This window comes from Zeugodacus cucurbitae, chromosome 5, assembly GCF_028554725.1.
Source record: "Zeugodacus cucurbitae isolate PBARC_wt_2022May chromosome 5, idZeuCucr1.2, whole genome shotgun sequence".
In the NCBI taxonomy this organism is placed as follows: Eukaryota; Metazoa; Arthropoda; class Insecta; order Diptera; family Tephritidae; genus Zeugodacus; species Zeugodacus cucurbitae.
The window spans coordinates 41,956,615-41,984,065 of NC_071670.1; the positions used below are offsets into that span (position 1 = coordinate 41,956,615).

Below are 27,451 nucleotides of genomic sequence, written 5' to 3' on the forward strand. Positions count from 1 at the left end.
AGATAGCAAAGCACAACACAAGAAACTGAACTAGAGATAAGGCAACTTTGTATTTGAAATCTTATGAGACAACTTTTTTACAATTACCTGACCCAATCTCTTTTAGAATGAATTGAGAAAGCTTTTAAGATTATTGAGTATATTAGAGAATAATCGGGATTTTATAGTGTAATCTTACAAGTAGTCATAATGTGAACACCCTTTCCACTTCTTTCTGTGGTAATTTCTGAAGTTCTATCGGAATTAATCTTCTGATCTTAGCTGAGTTTTATATTAAAGAAAAATGTGGAACAGTAAATTTCTACGAAATGTTATATCTATAAAATTAGCCAAATCAGTTCCAAGAACAGTGCAGTCTTTGTTATGCAGACTATATATCAAAGAAGCTCAAGTCGATAAGCTAAATGTGATCCGTAAAGTCCAATAAAATATTTCAAGCCTCGCAGAACTAAAAAGAAAGTGAATACAAATGTACTGAAATATAATCCTCGACAGATTTCACCGCTAATTGCTATTAGGTAACACCCCGCCAAAACCCCCGTATAATTCCGCAAAAATCACGAAACCAGATAACTGAAGTTTCTAACAATGAAAATTGCCCGAGGAATATGAAAACCCCTATATAAGGCTGACGAGTTCTAAATGCACACCTTTCGGCTACTGACTATATTATGGAACTTCCCAAAATTTGAAGAGCAACCACGGTACCTATGATAATACTTAATATATCTTACACTGGGAAGAGGAGCATTCAAGGTTTTTAATACAGTCGAAGTTCTCCATAACTCGAACTCTTGAATTTGCAATAAAGTAAAATTTCATATAAATTTCCTTCCGTAACTCGAAGTTTTTTGTAGATTACGGTTATTCGAGTTAGGGAAGTTCAAGTGTATTTACCCGAAACCTTTCATCGTTTAGACACCACTAACGGACTTTGTGTCAAAAGCTCTAAATCTAAATTTTCAAAAGCTTACTGACACTCAACTCCGAGGTTTATGTTAGTATTAATCAGACATTATCCTGGTGCGACAGACCCAATTAAAATGTGAAGTCTTCACTTTGTTTGAAGTAGAAGATATATCAATTTCTTACTTTACTGTTATCTTCGAAAACAAGTACATTCTCAACCTAAAGAGCTAAGAGAACTATAGTTGGTTTGAAAATTTCCCACTGGGGCTTAGTTGTGTGTCCATTTTTTCATTTTTCTTTCTATAACATATAGTAGTAATAGTGCTTCACATTCATTTTTAGCCATATCTAGTTTTTTATGCCATATTTTTGTCATCACGTTAAATATTAATTACGCTTGCTTTACTGCCACGGACAAACGGACAAACTCGTACATTATTTTATATTATATACACAGTACATATTTACATTGTATAAATATATATTGCGCTTTTCATGTCCACTTTTCACTGTCCCCAAGCCAACACTCCCATATACATATATAGGGGTATATTTGTATATTTACAAGTAGTATTTACTTTGGCGCATTTGTATTTCACAGAAATTCCATTAACGACGAGGGCATGGAGCTCACTGTTATGGTGCTGGAGGCAAAGGGGCTAATTTGTCCTTTTAACGTCGAGTCGTTAGACACTTTTGTGCGCATTTATCTTGTGCCAGACGAGGCAGCAGCAATGCAGACGAAGGTGAGTGCTTTTGTTAAAGAATACCATTTAAGCTTTTGAGGATTACACACTTAGTTACATAGTAGATATAAAGAAAATAAAAACAGACTTCACAAGTAAATATTCAAAAATGAAATGCGCAAGGACCTGTTGAAATCTAACGCAAGTTGACCGAAACATTGGAAGAAACGGGAGAAAGTATACCAAATACAGGTGGAGGTCATTGAGCAAGTAGTCCAACGTATATTCGAGTGTGTGTATATGATATTGAAACTATTGCCTAAATCATATGTATAAATATTCCACATAATAAAGGGATTTTCAAAAGGGACGTTCCAAAAGTAGACCGATAAGGACAGCAAACGACCCCACACTTCTCTTCAGTAAGTTTTGCCATTTCATCATGGAAAGATATACGATCCAACAACGAGTCGAAATTATTAAAATTTACTACCGAAATTAGGAGGCAGTGACCTCAATTTGGGATCCACAGGCACAGTACAAAATGTTCCCGTGCCAGTAAGACAAATAAGTGCCCGTTGTTTCGAGAATACTGCTACCCCTAACCCTACAAATGAGGAAGACCCAAATCAGTCTCTCACACGTCGTGCTCAAGAATTGGTCATCTCTGTGGGGTCGATCATCCTTGGTCTACATCCTTACAAGATCAAATTGACGCAAGAACTGAAGCCGCTTGACCACCAGAATCGTCGTATGTTCGTGAATTGGGCTGAGCACAACTTGAAAATTATCCGGATTTTCATCGAAAAATCAGCTTCAGCGATGAGCCTCAAGACAGCAATCCACATGTACTCCATGAGTCACCACTGCATCCCGAAAAAAATTACAGTTTGGTGCGGTTAATGGGCTGGCGGCGTCATTGGGCTGTACTCCTTCCGTGATGACCAAGACCGGCACGTTACTGTGAACCGAACCGAATATTTTTGGCCCGAAGTGGAGTTGGACAATATGTGGTTCTAACAGGACGGCGCCACAAGCTACACAGCGAATGTCACAATCGATTCAGAGACTTTCAGATAAAATTGTACAAGAAAACCTCTCACTATTTTGACGATATCCCGAATAAGTAGAGTATTAAATATAACGATAAAGATGATGTATGATGAGGAGGTTCAACCATTTAACACAGTGGATTGAACAAAAAGATTTTGATTCGAATCTACTTACTACCCCCTCCTCCTATTTTCATAATTTCAGGTTTTCAAGGACTCCGTCACGCCCAGTTACAATGAAACATTTAATTTCTGGCTAAAGAAGCAACAGGGACGCCACTCGCTGTGGTTTCACTTGTATCACAATGGTGAGGCGCACACGCTAATCGGCGAAGCAGAAATGGAAATCGGTGAAATGCCACGCCCCGTCACGACATGGATACCACTAACCGATTCGCGCAAATGCAATGCACAATGGGGTGAGCTAATGTTCTCACTGAGTTATTTACCAACAGCGGAACGCCTTACGATTGTTGTGGTGAAAGCGAGAAATTTAAAAATGGAAATCAAAGAAAGTGGCAGCAAAGCGACAGTACCACAACAAGTGCAACAGGTTTTCGTAAAGGTAGGAGTAAAACGCTTAAGTGATTTCTGAAACTGGAGATGTTTATATAACTCTTAAATTTTCCCAGGTCTACCTGATGAACAACGAGAGGAAGGTGCTGAAGAAACGCACTTCACTCAAGCGTCGCGAACGCAGTCCCATCTTCAATGAGTCGGTGATCTTCAGTGTGCCACCAACAAGCCTCACCACCGTGCAGTTACGGCTCACCGTTTTCGGTGTGACCGAAGCGGACGATGGTGGACCGCGCATAATGCCGCTGGGACATGTGATAGCGGGCGCCTGTACAACGGGTAAGGGGCTACGTCACTGGCATCAAATGCTCTCTTCGCTACGCAAACCGGTAGCCATGTGGCATGTGTTGCGACGTGCCTCCTACCAACCGATCTTTACGGGAGGCGCCGAAGCAGTCGTGGCGGCCATGCAGAGCACAGCCTTACGTGCCAAGCGCAACAGTATTATCTAATTGTTTTCAGAAGAAACATTAAATTTTTTTTATTGAAAAATTGTTGTTGATCGTAAGAGAACCCAACCCGTTCTTACAGTCCACAATATCGTTATGACTCTCCCATTTACTCGCAAGTGGTAAACATTATTGCGCACCGTTGTTGTTCGCTCCCTCTTTAATTTTTTACACGCACAATTTGTCCAATCAAACTGGTTGTCCTTGAATGCATACTTTTAGGCATATAACCCCGTATAAGACTTGTAATTCAGTATTTTTTATTACTTTTCTAACTCTTTTATACTTATTAACGTCGTTTTACTCAACGAATTGCCTGCGAAATGAAGAAACATACACTATTCCTCTCTCTCTCCCCAATCTTCTCTCACTCACTAATAACTCTCTCTATATAAGTACATATATACAGTAGTATATGAAATGTAGTCAGCATGTGGTTTTCCGCACAATATTCCTACTATGAAACCAGCACTCAACCAAAGTAGTATATACTCATGTTTATCAACTAACCTAACTATCTAACTAGCACACACCTAGTCCAAAAGCGCAACTTATACCTTTAGAACGAAGCAAGAATTGTGAAGCGAGAAAATTCAAAATGAATGATATACATATATAAATAATATTGCATTGTATTTATATTTATACATACATACATAATAAAATATATATAGCTAAATATATTCGTAGTAAATGCACTCGGGTTTGTAGCTAAACTATGAATATAGTAAAAATCAACCAAAATATTATATCATACAAAATGCTAATGTATTAATATACAATGTGTATGTAAATGTGGCTAAGTACTCAAGAAAACTAATATTAAACATAAATAATAGTGAATATACATATTTATTACACTGTGCGACAAATGGAGGGATCGAAGATGTATAATCGTTGGAAAGGGCAAATAAAAGAAAACGTGTATTAAAGGGCTTCTAGTGGAGTTCAGAAGTAGCTCCAAAACTCCTCTAAATATGATTGTTAAACATAACAATACTGTTTAATTAGGACAGCTGATTAGTCGAACTTACGTCTAGAAATGATTGACGCGATGGTTTTGGAACGAAGGTTAATTTTGTATAAAAGTTATATAGTATTGGCAGAGTGTCGGATTAGCCACGTAGCAAGAGTAGCAAATGCTACGGGCACCGCGACTGGGGGTCTTCCCCGGTCCAATATCTGTCCGACCGTAAAAATATTTATTTATCGTAATAATTGAAGGCTACTCCTAAAAGGAATCATTGCAGTGTTAAAGGTTTAAGCAGAACGTGGTCTTGCGTTTTGGGGGTAGTGACGAAATCGTTAGTTCCCCCACAATGAGGGACGCTTATTATCTTATTAGAAGTAATAGCTCAATTTGTAGCTTTTATGGTTCAACATATTCACCGTCATGCTAATAAAGGAAGAGGTGGTGCGTCGACATACTACTCAGTTTCATTGGGTTCTACTCCATATATCACATGTAGACCAACTGACTCAGGCAGTGTGTTATGTTCTACCATTTGGACTAGTGGAAAGATTCGATAAGTTCTTGGATATGGAAGGTCATACTGCTAAACAACTCGCTTAGAAATTAAACTTAAGTGAATATGGCATTGATATCAAAGTATTCCCTGCCATATTCCATATTTTTTTTTTCGGATTCTACCTATTGATGGAGTCTTCTTACGAAAGCATTGAAAAAATCGACTTCAACAATTCCGATTTTGAAAAGGACCCTAGGTGAATAACGTGGAACAAAAATCAGAGTGCCGTAATAAAGTTTCAACGATAAATAAGTTAGAAACGAGAATAAAAACAATTGCATTGAACAAAATCGAAACAGCTTACAAGCGACTAGTGCTTCACTACATTTATCTGTTCAAGATCTTAATACAGAATACGCCCTTTATGAATCATTACATGATTACGTCCACGCTCGATCCACATTTTCAGATATTGAGATAAAAGACAAAAATTCCAACCGCTGTGAAGCAACAAACTTCAAGCCGAAGTAAGAAGAATACAAATTACTACCGTTTCTTCTGCTCTACTACACTCGACGACATTGCTGAGATCAAAAACCTGGACAACGTTTTGAAAATCAGGTTTTAATTGTCATTATTGGTAACGTACTGATAGCATAGCATTAAATTACGGGTGTTTTTGGAGTATTTCGACACCGCTAAAATCCCTTAAAATAGAAGATAATATGGAAAAGGCCTCGCGATGGCTTAATTCGGCACTGAGTATTGGGATGACATTCGCCAAACAGTAAACCCGAACAATCCTGGATTTATACACTACCCGACTCGAACTGTTAACTTGACAGCAGTTCTCAAAAGTTTTGTGGAGAAATTATGTATTTTAGATGGATATAACAACAATAAAATATTCATAAAAACTTTGGGTACATTAATTAATGCCACGGTAAACTAACTGCTCGCTCGAGACCGTAAAAAAAAAACAGATTCAGTACAGTTTCGTGAAAATCCGGTTGTTCTAGTCTTCTGAATATTGCTAAACTTGCTAGACTCTATACTTCCAAAATGGTAGAGAATGATTTGGATATTACTGAGCAAATAGTTATGGAATCAGGTTGGTAACTCTGAACATGATGTCGTCGGACGTGAAATATCCAGTAGTATTCCGATAGAAACGTTTACTGTGGATTTCACTTGAACTCAAGGTTTATAGCAGAACATATTCTGAGCAGAATTTACAAGTTACAGCAGTCTTATAAAGGTTAACCAACTTTAACGTGGAACAAAAATCAGAGTGCCGTAATAAAGTTTCAACGATAAATAAGTTAGAAACGAGAATAAAAACAATTGCATTGAACAAAATCGAAACAGCTTACAAGCGACTAGTGCTTCACTACATTTATCTGTTCAAGATCTTAATACAGAATACGCCCTTTATGAATCATTACATGATTACGTCCACGCTCGATCCACATTTTCAGATATTGAGATAAAAGACAAAAATTCCAACCGCTGTGAAGCAACAAACTTCAAGCCGAAGTAAGAAGAATACAAATTACTACCGTTTCTTCTGCTCTACTACACTCGACGATGGATTATACAACAATGGATATAACAACAATAAAATATTCATAAAAACTTTGGGTACATTAATTAATGCCACGGTAAACTAACTGCTCGCTCGAGACCGTAAAAAAAAAACAGATTCAGTACAGTTTCGTGAAAATCCGGTTGTTCTAGTCTTCTGAATATTGCTAAACTTGCTAGACTCTATACTTCCAAAATGGTAGAGAATGATTTGGATATTACTGAGCAAATAGTTATGGAATCAGGTTGGTAACTCTGAACATGATGTCGTCGGACGTGAAATATCCAGTAGTATTCCGATAGAAACGTTTACTGTGGATTTCACTTGAACTCAAGGTTTATAGCAGAACATATTCTGAGCAGAATTTACAAGTTACAGCAGTCTTATAAAGGTTAACCAACTTTACCAGGTATTTGTTTAGGCGACAGTCATACTATTTGTTTTCAATTGAAGATTTGAAAATTGGGGATTCGACGAACTAATCATAAAAGCGAATTTAAAAGATTTTGAACGAAAGTATAGAGAAGAACGAACTTCCGAACATTAAACTTAAGAGACAACTTGTTTTAATTGGTTTGGAACAACTGATTTTGGACTATAACTTATTTCGAAGTAGGAAATTAGAATGAAATTTTTTATCCATAACGCTGAAACACTTCGTTATCCAACGAGTATATATCCCTGGCAAAGCTTAGTTTGCCAACCTCAAATTTGTCACACAGTGTTGTTGTTAAAAGCAAACAGCAATTGTTGAATGGGTAAAAAACCTTCGAGAAGTTAAATATACATATATATATAAATTTAAAGCAAATAATTTTTATGTAAATAAATTGTTGAGCAAAAAAATGAATAGTTAAAAGAAAACCAAAACAAAAACTAAAACTAAACTACTGGCAATCAAAATAAGGTTAAATATTATGAATTATTAATATTGAATTTGTTTCGAGAATTAAAAAGTAAACAAATATAAATAGCTTTGTGATTATAAAGTCCGAAAAAAATAAATTGTATAACCGTTTAAAAAGGGAAATGGTGAAGAGGCAAGCAAAAGGTGGAAGTACCATAAGTATTACAAAGAAATTGCAAATTTATTGTTTATCTATTATGAGAGTGGAATTTACATCTTATGATATGATTTAAAGTTGAAGTTAGCGAAGAACAATGAAGTATCTATAAAGTAAAATTTAAAATCTAAGAGACAAGCAGTATTTTCTTTAGAAACGAATTCAATGAGGGTTAACAGCGAAAATATCATGGATCTTATTTAAATTTACCACTGAATAATTATACAAACGTTTAATCAGGAAGTAAAGATTATACAATTTTCCCAGAAATTGAGTGTTACGAGTATAGGTCAAATGAGTTCAAACCTTTTTGTACCACTACGATACTGACGGTGATGATGACGCCACAGATATTAAAACACTATGGAAATCATGAAAGTTCTTACAAAAGTAAAGAATATGTTTAAAAATATGGTTACCATTACATGTATCTTATCTATGTGGTATGACACTACATATGAAAGCGGATTTAACCACAATCAATTAGAAATAAACATTCAAAATTTCGGACCAGTTTTTTTCCTAAAATTTTTACTGAAATTATTGTCAACACATGCGATTTAAAACCAGTGGAAAGAAACTGGAAATATTGTCGAATAGAAGGTCGAGAAAAATGCACTTCATTCCAATGGATGATACTGGAAATTTTATGAGAAGTGTTCATTTAGAAGTCAAAGCTCCGTCAGGATCAGGAAGAACCACTCCGAGCCGTTCGATACCAAACTTGACTTCTTTAATCTGATGCTGGAGAAAATAATACGAGCCGCAGACCTAAATATAGAAGGTACGATGACAACATCCGATGAGCGAATGACGCACTGTTGTAAACTCGGCTATAATCGCGTAAGCTGTTCCTACACTAGTTAAGAAAAAGAGTTATTTTAGAAAATTCTCGATGAAACTAGGTATTTCAACGGGGTCTAGAGTAATAAGCCCTAATTGGAAGATTATAAAATATATTCCCGTTCGTCTAGTTCGTAGAATTGTGTGGGATTATAGAACTGTTGATCTGAGCGTTTGTGTGAAGCAATGTGGAAAAACATTTTTTATGGAAAGAACATTTTTATATTTTAATATTCACTTCATAATAGATAAGCAATTGATTTGCATAAAATAAATATACAAAAAATAATTCTAAAATAACTGTAAAACATGTGCATTCTTCAAATATACAATTTCACAAACAAACCTAATTGAAAAGCATACTACAAATTAGCCAAACACTTGAAATAAACTTACTTCTTAAATACTACTTCGCAAATACTCTTACTTACATAAATACATACATATGATACATATATACTACCTACTTACATACATAAAACATTAAATTTGCGCCACTTAAAGCATAAACGAAAAATTTTGTTCAGAAACAATGTGATAAGCAAAAGTAAAAGGGCGAAGAATAATTTGAGATATTATTTTGCGAAATTGAAGAAAATTAAATTAACTTATAAATTAGTATAAAATATTTATAAAATTAAAATAATTTTAAAACTCAGTTAGAGTAAAAAGCATTAGACATTTTTTTAAGTGTGTAGAAATCCCTTAAATATGCGTCCAAACATCATTTTATTGTTTTTCAAACGAATCTCATCTAAAATGGACAATAAAAGACATTTCCAGAGCCACCAGCAACAAAAAAATAAAAAATTAAAATTTTGAAATTACAAATATCTACGCCAAAAAACCACCATAATAACAATATTAAAAACGTTTTCACCAAATGTATAGTGGCACAAAGTTAGTAAATAGTGAGCGAAAATTGAAAATTGCACTTCAAATAACGAGTATGAGCACGAAACGAACGCAAAATTGCAAAATAGTAGCAGTGATAAGCGCGTTTAAAGAATACTAAACAGTAGAATCTTCACCCAAATTAAATCCGAACAATTGTCTTCTCTACAAGTTCACTTCCATTTGAGCGTTTAACATTATTTACAAGTGAAACATATTCATTTCTAAGAAACCAATAACAATAGTGAAATGCATATACACGTACATATATTATATTAAAGTTTGTACTAGATTTTTATGAAATGTTAACGTATGAAAATAATTATACTTGCAATAGTTGAAATAAAGTTTATATTAGCGTTGTTTAGTTTTTAAAACAAACATTTTCATATGTACAATTTAACGATAATATTGTATGGTATTATATGAGAAATTGTTGTTTAAATTGAGATACATATATACATGCATACATACATACAGAAATACATAAATAAATACAAAGAGATAAATTCAAATTGACATTCGAATTTTATTTAATCTGAGAAAAATATGTTTCTTTTGCCTAATGTAAAGTTATTAGGTCTACAACTTTGCTTCCGCCGTTTTCCAATAGATGTCTCTAGGGTCACACACTGGTCGATTAAATCGATTTTTGTTTTATATCGATCTTGGACATTTGTGCCAACATTAACCCAACAAAATATTTGTAGAGATCTGTTTGCATCCCAAACTTATTCTCAACTGAAAATGTCACTTTTTGAGCCGAATTCTCGACATTTGCGGGAAATTTTGCTTTTCTTTTTTAATTCCAAGAAAAGTGCGGCTGAAGCTCATCGACATTTATAAACGTTTTTATAAAAAAAAAAAACTTAAATTTACACAAAAAACGTCGGAAGCAAAGTTGTAGGCCTAATATCTAGACGGATTAATAACTTTATGTTCTATATATGGTAGTAAAGACATAGCCCAGTTTCGAATTTAACATCTCATTTTACCGAAAGCTATATATTAGATCTGAAACCTGAACCTGACTTTCCTCAACAGCAAAGCAAATACAGAAGCAAATACAGAAGCAAGATTCTTCTGTGGTAACTACCAAATAGTAAGTAACTTCTAACTAAATGACTACAGATCTGTGTTTCACGACGATATTTTTGGGTTGAATAGAAGATATCGAAAATTCTACAGGATATAACCAATAAGTCTATTAACTTTCCTATGAAACACCGAACGACAATTAAGGCGATCCAATGTATCAACACGAAGTCACGCTTACGCTGCGGCTATATATGTATGTAAATAAATGTTTACTGAGAAACACATAATTTGGGTACCGATATACATACAGCCGTTGAAAAATACTTAAGAACGATACGTTGACAATCAAATATGCGCATCTTTTATCGAGTATGGCATCATAACGGTAATTTTTTGTGCTTGAATATGTTGCTGTATCCAATGCCATTGAAATTTGGACTTAACCTATGAAGTATTTGAATAAAATTTGGGATTTTAAAAGGACCATTCATTTTTGAGTGAGAAATTTCGCTTTCTGACTGCAATTTACTTTTTAGTTAATGTAAGAGGTAGTTAATGTCGAAGTAATCATCGATTTGCAAAATACCGGATTATCCTAAACTGCTATTACAACACAATGAAACGTTTCCAAATTGATGGTTTTCAATGCTTTCAAACATTTTCGGAGTTTAAAACCCCAGAAAATGTTTCTAGAAATAAAATCTAGAAGTTTTCAAAGCTTAGCCATCGCCAACGAAAGCGTCGTAACGTATTTTCTCAAGGACACAGGTTTTGGACTCAAAATCAGTGGTGTTATATTTATTGAGGAGTGAAAGAAATATATATAGAGATGACCCAGATGTTAAAAACTACGGGCGGCGATCAAAATGTGCATCATTCACCTTTTATACGTCTCAAAGTATTATACAGTTCAGTACGCTGTGGAGCCAATTTATCTTATCGAGGGTAATATGGATTATGAATAAAATTCGTTTTGATCGTCCAAAATGTAATGCTGCCGAATGCTGATCAATGATTTGAATATATCAACAAAAAACTTAACCGAAACAGAAAGCTTTGATGAAGAAAATCTGTTACTGTTATGGACCGGGAATCGCCGAGAGCAGACTTAAATCCAATATAATAACTTTGAAACGACTTAAAAATGCTTTACTTGGCAGGATTGCAAACTTTTTTAAAATGCTTATTGGCGTCTGATTTGGCCTAAAATCTATAACTGTTTAGAAGTCTATAAGAAATGCTCACTTACTGAAATCACCCCTATGTATGTATGCCTAAAGCATAATTTTCAGATATTCAGAATTCTCCACTTCATTATATTTTGAAAAAAAAAATAATAATAATCTTTGTGATGGCAGTACGACGAAGAAATTTATGTTCATACAATTATCTGAGTCCGAATATACGCATATTTCGCGTAATTGAATAAAAAATTTATCTGATGGAAAAAATATCATATATCAAGTATATAAATATATTGTTAGGCCCTTTCACCAACAATTTCAGAGGTTTGTTGGTGTAAAATAGATATCGTATTAACTTCCGATCGCAAATGGACGCATTTAGGACATCATTAGGCTCATTTTGCTACGATATGATGCATAGCTTCAGTAAAGTACTATATGATACAAATATAATATATAAAACACTAGGCAGACTGGCTTTTAATTTATTATGCCCAAATGCAACTGCTTTACAATGAAATAAAATCAAAAAAATTAGAATGTTAGAACTAAAACTAAATAAATATAAAATTGAGATTAATGAAATTGCTTGAAATCAATAAATAAAATATGTTAAAGAGAAAATACATATTTCGTGATCACTAGATAAAAGGCTCAACACTTTTTCATTCATTTCAGCTGAGCATATTGTCCAATTTATAACCAGCGAAACTGAATCACTTTTCAAGGAAATTTCTTGAGAAAACCACAAAATGATACTCACAATTTGACATGCAATTTGTAACAATAACAAAACGAATACACTTACATATAGGCAATTAACGACTTCACTTACCCAACAAAAGTAATTTTTTTCCACTGTATGCGATCAGCACTTTCTTTTGCCAACAACAACAATAGTATTCCTGCCAAAAACACTTGAACACGCGCCGCGCCGTCTAGCCCGACGATCAGCAAGAGCAAGACTTACATCTTATTGGTGGAAGAAGATCAGCGAGCGCAACCAATAGGAGCGCGGCAACAACAATGAACGCCAACACTTTGCTGCTGCATGAGGTTGCGCTGTGCGGTGCAGCTGTAAGTAGAATAGAAAAGTAATTGTTGTGAAGTCAAGATACAAAGGAAAGCATTAACAACAACAACATATGTATTTGAAAGCAGAAAACTAAATTTTCTAATTACAGGCGTTTTAAATTTTGTTACTTTTGCCTTAGTGCCTGCCACAATGATCGGTTCAACTGTCTGTGTGTGTGTGTGTGTGTTTGTACAAACATATGGACAAGTAGATTTGTATGTTTGTAGGAGCATCGCTTTGTGTGTGTGATAATTTCCGCTTCTAAGCAAATATTGAAACAATTCTTTGCTTTAAGTAGTCAACTTAAGAGGAACCAACCGAGCGCACACGCCGCACACTTTCGCAAGCAAGCAACGGGTAAACAACCGGAAAATACCCTGCCGATCGCATAATCGATATTAAAGTGTTTTTCAAAGTGATAAGTGTGAGTTTTGAAGTTAAAGCAAATAATAAAGTGAAATTTGTTTAAAAAAAATTCGAGAAATAAATTTGGAAGAATAGCGAATCAATTAAAAAAATTAAAATATATATATATATATATAATTAAAAAAATTAATCAAAATTTGAAAAGCGACGGTTTTTTTAATATTTTGCTCAACATTTAAAAATATTAAAATCAATAAAACCACGCACCACAATGCCCGCTCAATACACACCACCCACATCACCAGCACCATCAGATCAAACCATAGATATGCAAGATATGCGTCACAACAACATGACGACGGCACCACAAACACCAGGCACAGCCGCCTACTCACCCAACTCCAGCTGCGCCACCACATACTCGTGCGCTTCATCAGCCACCACCTCCACAAGCTCACCACCGCCGGCGCCACAAAAGGAGTCACGCATGTTGCGTACACCGAAATGTGCACGCTGTCGCAATCATGGCGTCATCTCTTGTGTCAAAGGTCACAAAAAGCTTTGTCGTTGGCGTGAATGTTGCTGTCCGAACTGTCAATTGGTTGTCGATCGGCAACGTGTGATGGCCGCACAGGTTGCGCTGAGGCGCCAACAATCAATGGAAGCATTAGAGGCACAACAGGCGGGTGGTCAAAGCACGCTGAGTGAAGGTGTTACTGGAACAACAACGACAACACTAACGTGTAATACGGATGTTAAAACAACAACATCGAGTTCATATCGCACCAAACAGGCGCTGATAGCACAAAAAAAGATCTACAAACAACGTTTGCGTTCACTACAACAAACAACACTCCACATAACCGCCGCCATGGAAGGTAGGTTGTGTCAAAATTTATATTTTAGTTGATATATAGTTTTATTTGAGGTTTCATAGGTGAGAATTATAGAATGATCTTGTCGATCATGCCACACAATATTTTATTCAGCGTCCTCATTTTTTCATTCATTCAATGAATCACTCATTTTTTTTCTAGCTTTCTGGCACACGCTGGAAATATCTAATGATCTCGCTGATCTTGCTGATCATGCCACACATCGTCGTTTCTATTTCTTCACCTTTGTAACTCACTTTCTCATTCATTCATTCAATCAGTCATTTGTTTATTCATTTGTTGCTCAATTTGAAGTTCAATTAGTGAGTGGGGAGAGTCAGAGTCAGAGTCAGCTCATCAACCGCCGGCGCACGCTTTGATAGACAGTTTCATTTGGCACCAGCTGTCGACAGCTTCCATATTACGTGTTCACCCTCCAGAAATCACAAACACACAATCACACTCACTCACCGTTTCATTTGTGGATTTACACAATTCCATAAAAGTTGTCTGAAAAGGATTTCGCTCTTTTATTTCTTTGTATTTTTTTCACTCGTTTTTGTTGTTTTTTGTTTACACAAATCAACAATTCACCTAAACTCATCAGTCGAATGTGGTATCAATCAAACAATTTCTGGTAATGCATTTATTTGCTAATATTTGAAGCGCTTCGGTTATATGTTTGTATATGTATGTGCGCTTATAATTGACTGATGCGTTAATGGATTGGTTATATTTTCTTATTTTGCCACACCGAAGAAATTGGCTTATATATTCATTTATATACAGCTGTTAGAAGCAGTTTTTGTTGTTTGTTGATGGATATTATTTATTATTTTTGTGGCTTCAATGATTGAAGCAAGCAAATATAAATTTTGTATTAACATTTTGCCAGAAAGTTTTTCAATATAGATACCATGCCGGAAACTTTATACCATATACCAAAGAACATTAATGCTGAAGAATTGAAGAAGAAGAACTCCAATTTCCTAATTCACTCGAATATTTTATTATAAGACTAAATTAGTGATGTTCCCAGTGATCTAGTAACAGATCATTTGTGAATTGATACCTCTACAGCACATGACATCCTTTTCACTCTCTTCTCAATTACATTATCTCATAATCAATCAACCTAATTCTTATCTTTCCGGCTACAGTTTTCACAAAGAAAAATATTACATCTACCCGAAAAATATCTCAGACAACTTATCTTAATTTTGCATTAATTTTTTTCTTAAACAAAATAAAATAATAAAGACACGATAGTACCGATGATCGATGAATTCTAGTAAATGCCGAAGCAAAATATAGTTCTTATAGAAAATGCTTCCGAGCTTGGCCGACAGCAAACGTTAGATTTTGGTTCCGAGTACTTTTATGCTATAAAATAAATCTGAATTCATCCGATTCCATAGACCCGCCGATTTTTTTCATATTTTACCCCTTAACTCAGGTCGTCTACACAGATATAGAGGTTACTAACGTAAGAAAAGTGGATTAAGTTCAAGTAACTGCTAAATCTCTCGCCTTATCTTTCTTCATATTTTCATTATATCGGTTCTTTATTCGCGTTACTTTAAAATGTAATATACCGTTAGACACATTTTCCTTGAGGGTATATAGAAAACTATGGATGTGTATTATAAATGTGCGAGTTAATTGAAATATTCAAGCAATTATGGTTGATATTAAAAATTTCTGACCAGTTGGTTTTCAACACTTTGAGAATTGAGTGATTTTCGAGGAAACTATCAATTTTATATTGGACATGTATTTACATATGTAAATAGAACATTATGTTGAAATAATATTTTTGCATATAAGATCATCAAAAGTTTATTTCTTTGATTTGACTATGCAGCGCTTATTCTCAGATCGAAATCGTTTAATTTAAACATAATCAAATTATTTGAATTATTTAATGAGTAATAAGAAAGTTACATTTAACAATCAGTTATAACAACGGGAAGATAGATACATTCTGAAATAGTGTCTGACGAAGTATTAGCAAGGTAGTACAACAAAAAGACGCACCAAACACTTAGCATTGGACAATTTTTTTTTTTTAACTGAGAGACTCGGGGACTCATAATATTTGGTTCTTTATATCATCGTTGACCTATTAAATTAGAAAAAGTTTAACATCTCGTGTTTTCAATACATTTTAAGTTTCTAGCAAAGGTATATTATTAAAAAATCAAAGGTTTTAAAGCTTATAAATTAGTCATTGTCATTAGGGAGAAAATATTTGAAAATAACCAAGTTTTCAAAAATTGTGAGGTTATGTATTTGTTACAAAAAATTCTCGTCTTTTGGAAGTTGACTAGATTTCAACATACATACTAGAAATATTTATCATCCGATAATATACATATGTATGAAAAAGAAATATTCACATAATCCTACATACAAACATATTGTGACGACAGTCGTGACGATCACTTTTTTTGGTCTCAAACCGCAAAATAAATCACACAAAAAAATACTAAAAAAATATGACTTATGAACGAAGAAACTACTCAAATTACATGAAATATATGCATAAGTGTTGACCACTGGCAGACAGATCGAGACCCAGTCTGGTGCCACACTGTCTGAGACGATGCAGACAACGTAGACATACTGTCGCCGTTCGAACCGAACACCAGAGCGTCTGCACTGGAGATGCCCACAGCGCGATCCACACTTGGAAAATTCAATTTGTTAGTAATCTGATGCTTTAAGATGCGTAAAATAGTATAAACTGCAATGAAGGCACACACACACACACACACACACAAAATTGAAATAAAAACAAGAAAATGTTACAAATGCAGGAAATGCAGCCACAGCAGCAACAACAATAAACAAAAGTCAGTGCAACTGAAAAAACACACGAGAAATATGAAAACAATAACAAATTGCGAATGAACTAACCAATTGTATTTGTAATTGGAGTCATTTGTAAGGACATGTGCTGACGATATCCTGCAATTTGACTAACTCGAGCAAAAACTATATGCACATACATACACACATATATCGCTTTAGAGAAGCACTTCAAAATTTTTGAATGAGTATGTGTGATTGCTTGGACTCATTAACCATACGCACCCAACAGTATATGCAGAGAAATGCAGTTCAAAAAAAAGGAAAAGCACTTGAAATTGCGCGTTCCATCTGGTTTCCAGAGAAATCCGTTGTTTACGTGAATGCACGCGAAGTAACTCAATTGCACAGACAGACAGAATTTATAACATCCTTTTGCTATTGCAGACAGTCACCCACTCATGAGTGTCAATTTTCATCAAATTACCAACTCGCCCATAGGCTGGTAGGTTTGTTAGTGTCTAATTGACGAATTAGTTACTTTCTTCATAGACTTAAGAAAATTTCACTGCTGAATGCATCGGTGCCCATTCGAACACTTCAAACAAATTCTCGTACATAAAAACGGCGTGTTTGGGGGCAGTTACCCATCTCCGCTACAAATGCACCAATTATTCACTTCAATTTGTTAAAATTACTAGTCACACACAAACACACATACTGATTTCTCCTTTCTTCACTCTTTCCAGAATACAAGCAACGTTTTCCCACCATTAATTCACCGTTACTGGAGCGTATCCGTAAGCGACGCGCCTTCGCCGATCCCGAATTGAATTGGGTAAATCTGGATGCCGCCACTTTGTTGACTACAACGACGCCTCTAACACAATTTCACGCGGCCGATGTGTCTCATGCACCGATCGCAATGCCCACCGCTCTGCCACATGGCCATGGTAACGCTTATATGGGTTCGCCGCCACTGCCGCCCTACTTTGTCACGCCCACCTTGTTTCCAGCAGCTGCTCCCACTGACACCTACACCTTCTGCAGTGGCTTTGAGAATTATCCTGCTGCACAATCCGCCGACGCGCGTTTTGCTCCTTTGTCATTGTGGCATGCCAACCCCTTGTCAGCGCCATCAGCACCAACATCTACTCCTGTGTCACCTGCTACAACGCCGAATAGCACGCAAGCGCAGAGTGTGGAATTAATTACGCCCGTTAAGAAGCCAAAATTGAGTTTTTCCATTGAATCAATCATTGGCGTTAGTTCATAAGGCAGCCGTAGTTCATAATGCTAAAGCTTATTAAATTTAGTTTATTTTATTTAATCGTGCAATTTTTTATGTAAATATGTATGTATGTATAGGGTAGCAATGTATCTGTAAGTGTCAATATGTGATTTTAATGATTAGAATAAATACAACTCAAACAATATATGTATGTATATTTGGCTCATTCTTATGTGTTATTTATAAAAAAAAAGTCTTAAGGGGTTAGGAGTAGTCAGGACTTAAAAAAATTATTTTTTTGCATTTCGTTAATTAATATCTTAAAAATATTCTCTGAATATTTGAAGTTGATCCAATAATTACTTTTCGAGCTATTCGACAAATAACAAAGACCGCTAGGGCGCTCCAAAACGTTCGGGTGAAACTTTAAATACGTTTTTTTTCAAAACATTTTTTTTTGAACTAGTGGCAACTGTAACTCGAAAACCGCACAGTAGCTTTTAATGAAACTTATACAGCTTTTAGAATACATAATAATCCTGGGCCTGATCGATTTTTCAAAAATATCGATTTTGTAAGACCAAATGATTTTTTCCCGAAAGTCTAGAAAAAAATTTTCTGAGTCCGCCATTTAGTTAATTAAAAAATAGCTTCGATCCGGCCCAGGATTATCTATTTATAAATTTAATTTTTGTTATCCGATTGATTTTAGATGAATCTAGAAGGGCTTATGCTTATCAACGAAAAGACCTTAATTTAATAACAAAAAAATACTGAAAATTCTCATTTTTTCATGTCTCTGACTACCCCAAACCCCTTAAAACAATGAATAAATAATAATTCTGAGCATTTTTGGATCGATTGCATCAAAATTAGAATAAGGCTAGATTGACTTCAAATTACATTTCTTGGAGATCACCAAAGTTAGTGTTAGTTGTTGTTGTTGTAGTGGTAGAAAACAATTCTCAAATAATGCTGTCGAGTTTACAATTCTTAGCCGAATAAAAATCCGAGTCTGTTACGATTCCGTAGACCCGCTAGTCAAGAAATTGAAATTTTTCGAAGACACTAAGAGAATTTCGGAAAAGAATCCATGTTCCTTGCATTCATATTTCAATAATCTGCAGCAACAGAAGGAATTTTTAAAATAGCTGCAATATACGGTTGAACTTCCATAACTTGAACTTCTCCATAACTCGAAGTTCTCCATAAATCGAACTCTAGAATTGACAATAGAAGACAAATTTCATACAAATTACCTTCCGTAACTCGGAAGTCTCTCTACCTTGATTTTTTTTTTGTGGATTATGGTGATTCGAGTTAGGGAAGTTTAACTGGAACTCAAATAATTAAAAAAAAAAACAAAACTAATACACACATGAAAAAGAAAGTCTTCCGGCTAAGAATATTAAAATCCAATTAGACAAAATTCTTATTTGAATTTAGAAATTAATGCAAACAGTTTTTATCAACATCGTACAAACATACATATGTATGTATGCAAATATTTCAACATAAAATAATATGCAGATATTAGTAACAAATGCAAATATATGTTGTATAGAAGTTGCACTCACCATTATTTGTCTGAATTTATTATATACATATATATATAATACATGTACAAAAGTCAATGTTTTCATATTTAGTACAGCAATATTATTAACATACGAATCCGTGATAATTAATTATTGTTCATAAAAACGATTAATTGCACACACATTTTGTAAAATTATTGCATACAAATACCATTTGCGAAAACATAACCTCAAAATCTTGCAAATACATATTTTCATGTACACAAGAAAGTTATACGTTAGAAATTGAGGACAGTGTTGCCATAGTGGCTACATTTGTAGCCATTTGGCTACATTTAAAATATAAGGCTACAAAGCTACACTGCTTATTAAATGGCTACTATTTCTTAAAATTTTCAAATTGACTTAATTTTTTTTTCTTCTTTGTTAAATTATCGCATCATACTACTCAATGCCACAAGAAAATATGACAATTACATTGTGATCATACCTTAATTGCATTGTATATATATGCATGGTAGGTGTAAATGTCACAAATGTAAAAGTAGGGTTGGCAAACCATCGATGGTGATAGTTTTAGTGACGAGCAACCATCGATAGTATCGATAGTGCCGTCGATGGTTTGCCAACCCTGTGACAAAGTATTTACATGCAAATGGTGGCTTGATGAAGTTTGCTTTGAGTGTTTGTTGGCTGCTGATACATTGATGATGGATAGGTAAGCTAATTTTAATGTTAATAATTATAAGAAGGAATAATTAAAAATGTTATATTTCAGATTTATAGTAAAAAAGTCACGGATTGATAAACAAAAGGAAAATGAAGAAAACTTTACTGAAGAAGACATTACTGAAGAAGAAGACCAAGGAAATAACAATGAGCCGTATGTGTTTAGAATTTTGCCATTTCCAGAATTTTATTAAAAATGTTTTGTTTATTTAGTAAAAAGAGCAAAAGAACGAGAAAGTTCAGAACTGAGTGGCTGAAAAAGTTCCCGTGGCTGGAAAACAAAAATGGTCTCGCTTTTTGCAAAGCGTGCAACAAGAACTCTTTAAATATATTGTCACATCTTAACAGACACGCCAGTTGTTCTTCTCATGTACAAAATATGGAAACCAAAAAGAGTCAATTATCGATGGAGACATTTTTGGATACCGAAAAAGAGCAGATGAGCAAAAAGGTTCAATATGCAGAATTTACACTCGTCATGTTTCTTATAACGCACAACTTGCCGTTTTTATTAATGGATGTTTTACCTGCTCTGTTAGCTGAATGTTGCCCGGACTCTGAAGTGGCCAAACGTTTGCAAATTGCCAGAACTAAAGCAACAAACATAACCAAGGAAATTGCTAGCAAAACAACATCCGAGCTTGTTTCAACGTTAAAGAACTGTAAGTTTTCAATAATCATTGACGAAACCACGGATATCTCAATTAAAAAATGTCTGGTAATGGTCGTGAGATACGTTGTGAACTTTATTGCAAAGGATCGATTTTTAGCACTTATTGAGCTACCAAAGTGTGATTCAGCTTCAGTATTTGGAGCAGTAAAAAAGTTTTTGTTAGACAACAATATTCCGCTAAAAAATATTATAGGTATGGCAACAGATGGTGCAAGTGTCATGGCCGGCCATTTATCTGGCGTAAAAGCGTTACTGGAGTCAGAAACAAATATTTTTTATTTGAAATGTACTTGCCATTCTTTGCATTTGTGTGTGAGTTATGCCACTAAAAAAATACCCGAAGATGTCAATTGGTTATGTCGAAATATATATAGCTTCTTTTCGCATAGCCCTAAACGAGTTCATGACTTTAAGGAATTTCAGGAGTATTGCTCCGTGAAACCACATAAAATATTAGGTGTTTGTCAAACACGATGGCTGTCTTTAGAGGGAGTTGTTTCCCGAATAAATGAGCAATGGGACGCCTTAAAATTCTTTTTTATTTATGCAAAATTAGAAGTCAATGCAATTCGATCAAACCAATTGGCTGAAAAAATGGAAGATAATAAAACAAAATCCTATTTCCTATTTCTTTCGTATGCGTTGCCTTTGATTAACAATTTGAACAAAGAGTTTCAGTCAGAAAAAAGTCGTCTTCCATATCTCTATTCGAGTATGAAATCATATTTCTTGTTAATTTTAAATAATTTTATTGCAAAGAACAAAGAACTTCACGTCAATATTAACTATAAAAGCACTTGTAATCATATTGAACTACCAAAAATATTTATTGGTACAAAAGCAGAAGTTCTATTAAAAAAAAAGGCAACAGCTGATGAAATAAATGAAGTGAAAGGTAACATTCTGGCATTTTACATAGAGCTTTTAGATCAAATCAAATTAAGATTTGATTTCTCCAGGAAGGATTTAGAACTTTTAAAATTAATAACACCTGAGGAGGTGATGTCAGCAAATGACAATAATATTTTAGATTTAGTTTTGGAATATGCAGACTTATTTGAATGTGAATGTGATAAAATCATTACCCAATGGACTTTATTTAAATTAAGTAATCACAATTTAAATAGTAATTTGGATATTGACTTATTTTGGGAGAAAGTCGCTTCCATGAAAGATGGACTGGGCGACTTAAAATTTCCAGATCTAAGTGGCTTTGTATTTAATTTATTGTCATTGCCTCACAGTTCTGCAGTGGCAGAGAGAAAATTCTCTTCTCTTAAATTAATTAAAACCAGCACTAGAAATAAGTTGGAAGTAAGTACTTTACATGCGATAATGACCTGTAAAGAACTAACGAATAGAAATATTGTTTGGTCAGCAAAAAAAGATTTTCATTATTTTTACAACTTTGTCAATTAAACACAAGAATTGTTTTTTTTTTATTATTTTTATAATAACAACGATATATATATATATTTATAATATTTATCACCAAATGTGTTCCTTTAAGTTTAATATAATAATTTTTAAATACATAAAAAACAATGTTAACACAAAGTGGTTATTTTTTTGAGTTAAATAAAATTATATGAATAAAGAAATTCTATGAACTAACTGTCTTTTACAATTTTTAGGTGTAAAAAATGTATGGCTACATTAAGTTTCGGTTTGCTACACTTTTGGATACATAAAATATTTTGTCAGTGGCAACACTGATTGAGGAAATGCAAAACGTCACTTGCACGAACAGGAACGCGCCCATACACACACACATATTTGCCGGTACGCCTAATAATCATGTCCGGTGTATGCTTTTGCCAAAGCAGCATTCTACGCCATTTTTCTAACAACTTTTAATACTATTATAACAACAGATTAGTGAAATATTCCATATTACACACACGCTAAGTACACAAAATATTAAAGTTATATACAATTTACACCAAAAAACTTGTTTAATTTAATGAAAATCGCTCAAATTATCGCCACTCCCGCAACGACATTTTTAATTTTACCAAATCCGCAAACTAACGGAAGTGGAGAATAAGAAAACATAGCACGGCAGCTGAATGCGCTGAATACATTTGCTTAATATAGATTGGCAATGTGAAAACACTAGATAGGAGGCTATTTAAGCACTATATTTAATTTACACAAGATTTGGTTAATATTTACTTCATTTTAAATTATATATTTAAAGAATTTCAACTAAAAAATTTAAAACTTGCGTTATTTGATTTAATTTTTCTTGTGTAATATTAATTGTGAATGAATTTACAGTGAACAGTCAGCAATAATGTGGAAGAGGAAGCATTGCGAACGGTATGTAAGGAATATAAACAAAAATAAAAACATTTAAATTTGCAGATGTGTTTTCTTGTTTCTCCAGCAGCGATATTTAAGTTTGTTTTGTGTGGGTGCTTAGCAAATTATTCCAACTATTTATAAAGTGAAATGTCCGTGCAGGAGTTACGAAATGAAATCATACGCGAGAATATACCACTACTCATTAAAGAACTCACCGGTTTCGCTGATGATGATGAAAATTTGCGCAGCTACGAACAAATGGCTTGGTCCGTCATACGTAACCATCGCAATTTAAGCACCAACAGTCATGAGGTGCGGCGGCGCATCGAAGGATTACAGGAAAAATTCGCTGTCGATAATAATTTGGAGTATGCTGAACATCTGGGCCGGCTATGCGACGAGATCATACAACATCCGCTCTGTAAGGAACATTACGAAGTTGATATAGAATGGTCATTATTGGATTTTCTAATATCACTTGCACACAATCCAACGGGTGCGTTACGAAGAAATAAAGAAAAAATTGATAAACTCCTAAAGGAGCATGATGAACTTATGCGTGAGAAAACCGCTGAAAATGATTCAGAGTATTGGAAGAAAGTGCTGCAGGAAGATTTTATACCATTGGAACGCTCTTATAGTAGTTCTTCAGAATTGAGTGTAAGTACATTGACTTAATATAAACTTCTTAGTATTTGTTGTGACAATTGTTTTTGTTTTTTACTATTTCACCAAAAGTACTGGTCGGATGCAACCCTAGAGGAGCTTATGGGTTTATATGAAGATTCCGAAATTGGTTCGTTATCTTTACCTTCACGTTCACACACACCAACACCACCCCCTGGAATGGAAAATATTAAGCCACCTCGAAGAATATTTCCTTACACCCGGTACAATAACACTTTGGTAGAAGAACGACTGCTAAATACTGTACAAAACTCTTGGTGGGAGAAAGGTGCCAGAATAGTGCAGCCGACCATAGAAAGCACAAATAGAGAAGCGAATTTTGCTTTAGAATACCATAAATTACATGCAGCTCCTACAAATCAACGTAAACGTGATCCACCCGAAACAGCTACGGAATATAGTCTATTGCGTGAGATATTCTGGATGTTTCAAGTGCCGCATACATGTAAATTTTTTCAAGTAACTGGTGAGAGCATTAAAATTAGAAAAAATGTGACACTAACCAGCATAAGATCGGTATGTATGCAAGTGTGTATTGCGAATTTTTTCATTTCAAATTATTTACAAACTTTTCAGATTGCTTTATGTTCAATGCTGGAAAATCATTTCCTGCCTTACATACGCATGATGCAAGAGTTGCGAAATTTCAGTAAACTCATATACGGTTCAGATGACTATACGCCGCCTAATACACTGGAGCATTATGCGGCCAGCTTAGAGCTACTACTAGAGCCTATCTGGCATGAGTTGCTTGCGTGCGAAAGAGATTTGCTAACCCAACCCGATTGTGAAATAAACACTCTAATCAGCATACACAATAAATTGAGACCCACATTTGCTAAACTTTCCCATCTGCATAACATACATCAACAAGCGGTTCTGAATATACGACAATTGCCAGCTCACATCTCAAGCACGCATTTACTAGCCGCATTAATACATTGCAACCGCACAGCGACCACGGCAATTGAAGCGAATCTGGCAATGTCACTCTTTCTGGCCTCAGTGAGGGTGTTTTTAGCCATTGCCGACACATGGTGGACCGAGGGACGTTTGGATGATTGGCATAATGAATTCGTCATCGAACGTGTCAATGAGTCGGGTCAAAGTATACGTGTGCGTGAATTCTATAAGAATAAAGAGAAAGCTTTCTTCGTGCCCACACAAGTGTCGAAAATGATAACTGAGAATAGCTTCTTCCAACTTTTATTGGAACACTCACTCGAGGCGGGTTGCACGCTAAATCTTTTATATGAAATTAATCGCATTGGTGAATTGCGTAGCGCTTGTGATGCCATTGAGGGTAAACTATATAATGTTTTCATAGAAGATGTGCTGAAATATGTGCGCATTTTACAAAAACAAATCACCGAAGCAGCAAGAGAGGCCAAAGAGAATGACAGACTGGAAATTGAAAGCATTGAAATCTGTAATAATGTGGATGAAGTTGATGAATTGGCAGGTGTGGAAGTTGTAAATGACACAGTTGTGCAGGATACAACGAATGTTTGCAACGAAGATGACCAGATACTCAAAAAGCTAACAACAAATGATGATTTTCTGCTGTTGGCATTCACAATGAATATGGATCTAGGCGATAGTGAGTCTGCAACGGCCGATCAATGCGATACGCACACAAAAACTACAACAAAAAATGAGGAGTCAACTGCTCTGGAGATTTTCGAACAGTTCCAACAGTCAAAAAATATACTACCGCTAGAGGAAGTGATTTTGAATGCTTTGAGCCGTATACTCAAGACGCGTATTGCATTCGCCAACTCATTTGTAATGCGTTTGTATCGTGAAGAGTTCGATATTTTGAAACATTTGCGAAATATACGTAAGATTTATTTACTCGAGGCGAGCGATATAATGCATCAGTTCTACAGTAAACTGTTTAAGCAGGTATTTGAAAATAATTGCAAAAATCTTAATACAAAAAATACAAAAATTGATTTTTTTTTTCAGATCGAATCCGGTGAGGGTTGGGCGAATGCGTTTTTACTCACCACACAACTGGATGATATCATATGCGCTAAATTCTCCGATATGTCTTCATTATTTCGCGTTGAGATCTATTCGGCATATCGTAGTCGCACCGTTAAGGTAAATCCATCCATTCTACTCCAATCCACAACTAATTGCTTTCACTGCAGGTACACGAAGCTGTTGATGAACTCTCCTTGTCGTACAATTTAAGCACCGAATTGGCACATATGATAAAACCAACAGACTTAGAAGCTTATAATAAAGTATTTCGTTTTCTGCTCAAAGTGAAATGGGGTCTAACCACTTTGGAGAATCTACAATTTCCACGTGCGCACAAACGTAGACGCCCTTATGCACCCTACGAAATGGCCGACTTGCTTATGCGCCGTCTCGAACAGCTGCGCTTTTGGATGCTATTCGCCATACAAAGTATACACTTCCACCTAATGACACACGTGCTGCAATCCATGGGTGAACAATTGGATGATAAGATCGCCAAATGTACGAATCTCAAAGAAATGGTGACCGTACATCGTTCTTACATGAATACAGTATGTGAGCACTGCTTTTTGGCGGAGAATTTCAGCTCGTTAAAGCTGGGTGTGGAGCAGGTGAGTGAAGAGTCCTGATAATTCAACACAAATTATAACTGTTTGTTTATCTCGTTATCTACCAGCTGCTCAATCTAACATACATTTTGCGTCTGGAGTGGAACAGCTGTGCGAATCACATTGAACTTAAGCGTAATCCCTGGGCAGCGGTGGATATGAATGAAAGCGTCGAGGATTATCTTGCACACACGCAAATCGACGCCATTGAGCTGACATACATACGTTGCCATCAGTATTTGGCTAATAAGCTGAACAATGAAGTATACATTAAAAACAATTCATTTCGTAAGTATTCTTACTGGCCAATTTGGTGCTTAATAACTGTTAATTTTAATTATTTCTTTTTTCAATTTGCAGTGTTGGGTCTTAGCACCGCTTTCAACACCAGTTTGCCATACTAAGATTGCACCTTTTTTATTTATTATTTGCATTAATACTCATACATTTGTTGTCATTAATATTTAATAAGCTTGTTGTAACGTTGTAATTGCCAAAAAATCGAATTATGAATTTTGAAATATAAAACAATTTAATTGAAATTAAATAATATGGAAAATTATGAAATATTTAATCAAGTTACGATACTAAGAGGATCAAGTGGCAGTTAATCCAGAAATTAACTAACCTTAAAAAATATTAATTTGAAGAAGTTGCTTAGTGAAATCAAATACACATCTTTCCTCTTTTAAGTACTGCTGAAAAATTGAAAATCTTTCAAGGTTGAAGAGTGTGTGTTATGACACTACGACAACCAAGAAAAATCTCAGTAAGATTGTACTCTACCAATAAAAAAAAGAAAATGTTGCCAGA

General features: G+C 34.8%; 4 protein-coding genes across 4 annotated transcripts in view; all 4 read left to right on the forward strand.

Moving 5' to 3' along the window:
• LOC105216220 (uncharacterized) overlaps positions 1-3,675 on the forward strand; it is a 28,548-nt gene extending 24,873 nt beyond the window's left edge. The window contains exons 4-6 of the mRNA XM_011190605.3: positions 1,511-1,655; positions 2,853-3,212; positions 3,280-3,675. Coding sequence (XP_011188907.2) covers positions 1,511-1,655; positions 2,853-3,212; positions 3,280-3,675 — 901 coding nt within the window. The remainder of the gene's footprint in view (positions 1-1,510; positions 1,656-2,852; positions 3,213-3,279) is intronic.
• Positions 3,676-13,461: 9,786 nt separating this feature from the next.
• Positions 13,462-18,152, forward strand: LOC105220535 (doublesex- and mab-3-related transcription factor 2). Its single transcript, XM_054231773.1, has 2 exons — positions 13,462-14,068; positions 17,626-18,152. The coding sequence occupies exons 1-2, from the start codon at positions 13,462-13,464 to the stop codon at positions 18,150-18,152; spliced, it is 1,134 nt and encodes a 377-aa protein (XP_054087748.1).
• A 1,778-nt stretch (positions 18,153-19,930) lies between these two features.
• LOC128921854 (zinc finger protein 862-like) lies at positions 19,931-22,467 on the forward strand. The gene is made up of 3 exons (XM_054230509.1): positions 19,931-20,363; positions 20,424-20,528; positions 20,588-22,467. Exons 1-3 carry the CDS (start codon positions 20,263-20,265, stop codon positions 22,464-22,466), a joined length of 2,085 nt encoding a protein of 694 aa, XP_054086484.1. The 5' UTR covers positions 19,931-20,262; the 3' UTR covers position 22,467.
• An 874-nt stretch (positions 22,468-23,341) lies between these two features.
• On the forward strand, positions 23,342-27,197 carry LOC105216184 (gamma-tubulin complex component 5). The gene is made up of 8 exons (XM_011190566.3): positions 23,342-23,369; positions 23,437-24,014; positions 24,093-24,557; positions 24,618-25,946; positions 26,010-26,147; positions 26,198-26,641; positions 26,707-26,926; positions 26,999-27,197. Exons 2-8 carry the CDS (start codon positions 23,502-23,504, stop codon positions 27,040-27,042), a joined length of 3,153 nt encoding a protein of 1,050 aa, XP_011188868.2. The 5' UTR covers positions 23,342-23,369; positions 23,437-23,501; the 3' UTR covers positions 27,043-27,197.
• The last annotated feature ends 254 nt before the right edge of the window (positions 27,198-27,451 follow it).

Bases quoted from the DNA above. Each gene is read 5' to 3' on its own strand.
- LOC105220535 (XM_054231773.1), top strand. From the start codon at position 13,462: ATGCCCGCTCAATACACACCACCCACATCACCAGCACCATCAGATCAA. The intron at 14,069-17,625 runs GTAGGTTGTGTC...CACTCTTTCCAG, and splicing joins CATAACCGCCGCCATGGAAG to AATACAAGCAACGTTTTCCC.
- LOC128921854 (XM_054230509.1), top strand. From the start codon at position 20,263: ATGGTTTGCCAACCCTGTGACAAAGTATTTACATGCAAATGGTGGCTT. The intron at 20,364-20,423 runs GTAAGCTAATTT...GTTATATTTCAG, and splicing joins GATACATTGATGATGGATAG to ATTTATAGTAAAAAAGTCAC. The intron at 20,529-20,587 runs GTATGTGTTTAG...TTGTTTATTTAG, and splicing joins CAAGGAAATAACAATGAGCC to TAAAAAGAGCAAAAGAACGA.
- LOC105216184 (XM_011190566.3), top strand. From the start codon at position 23,502: ATGTCCGTGCAGGAGTTACGAAATGAAATCATACGCGAGAATATACCA. The intron at 24,558-24,617 runs GTATGTATGCAA...CAAACTTTTCAG, and splicing joins CACTAACCAGCATAAGATCG to ATTGCTTTATGTTCAATGCT. The intron at 26,642-26,706 runs GTGAGTGAAGAG...GTTATCTACCAG, and splicing joins TAAAGCTGGGTGTGGAGCAG to CTGCTCAATCTAACATACAT.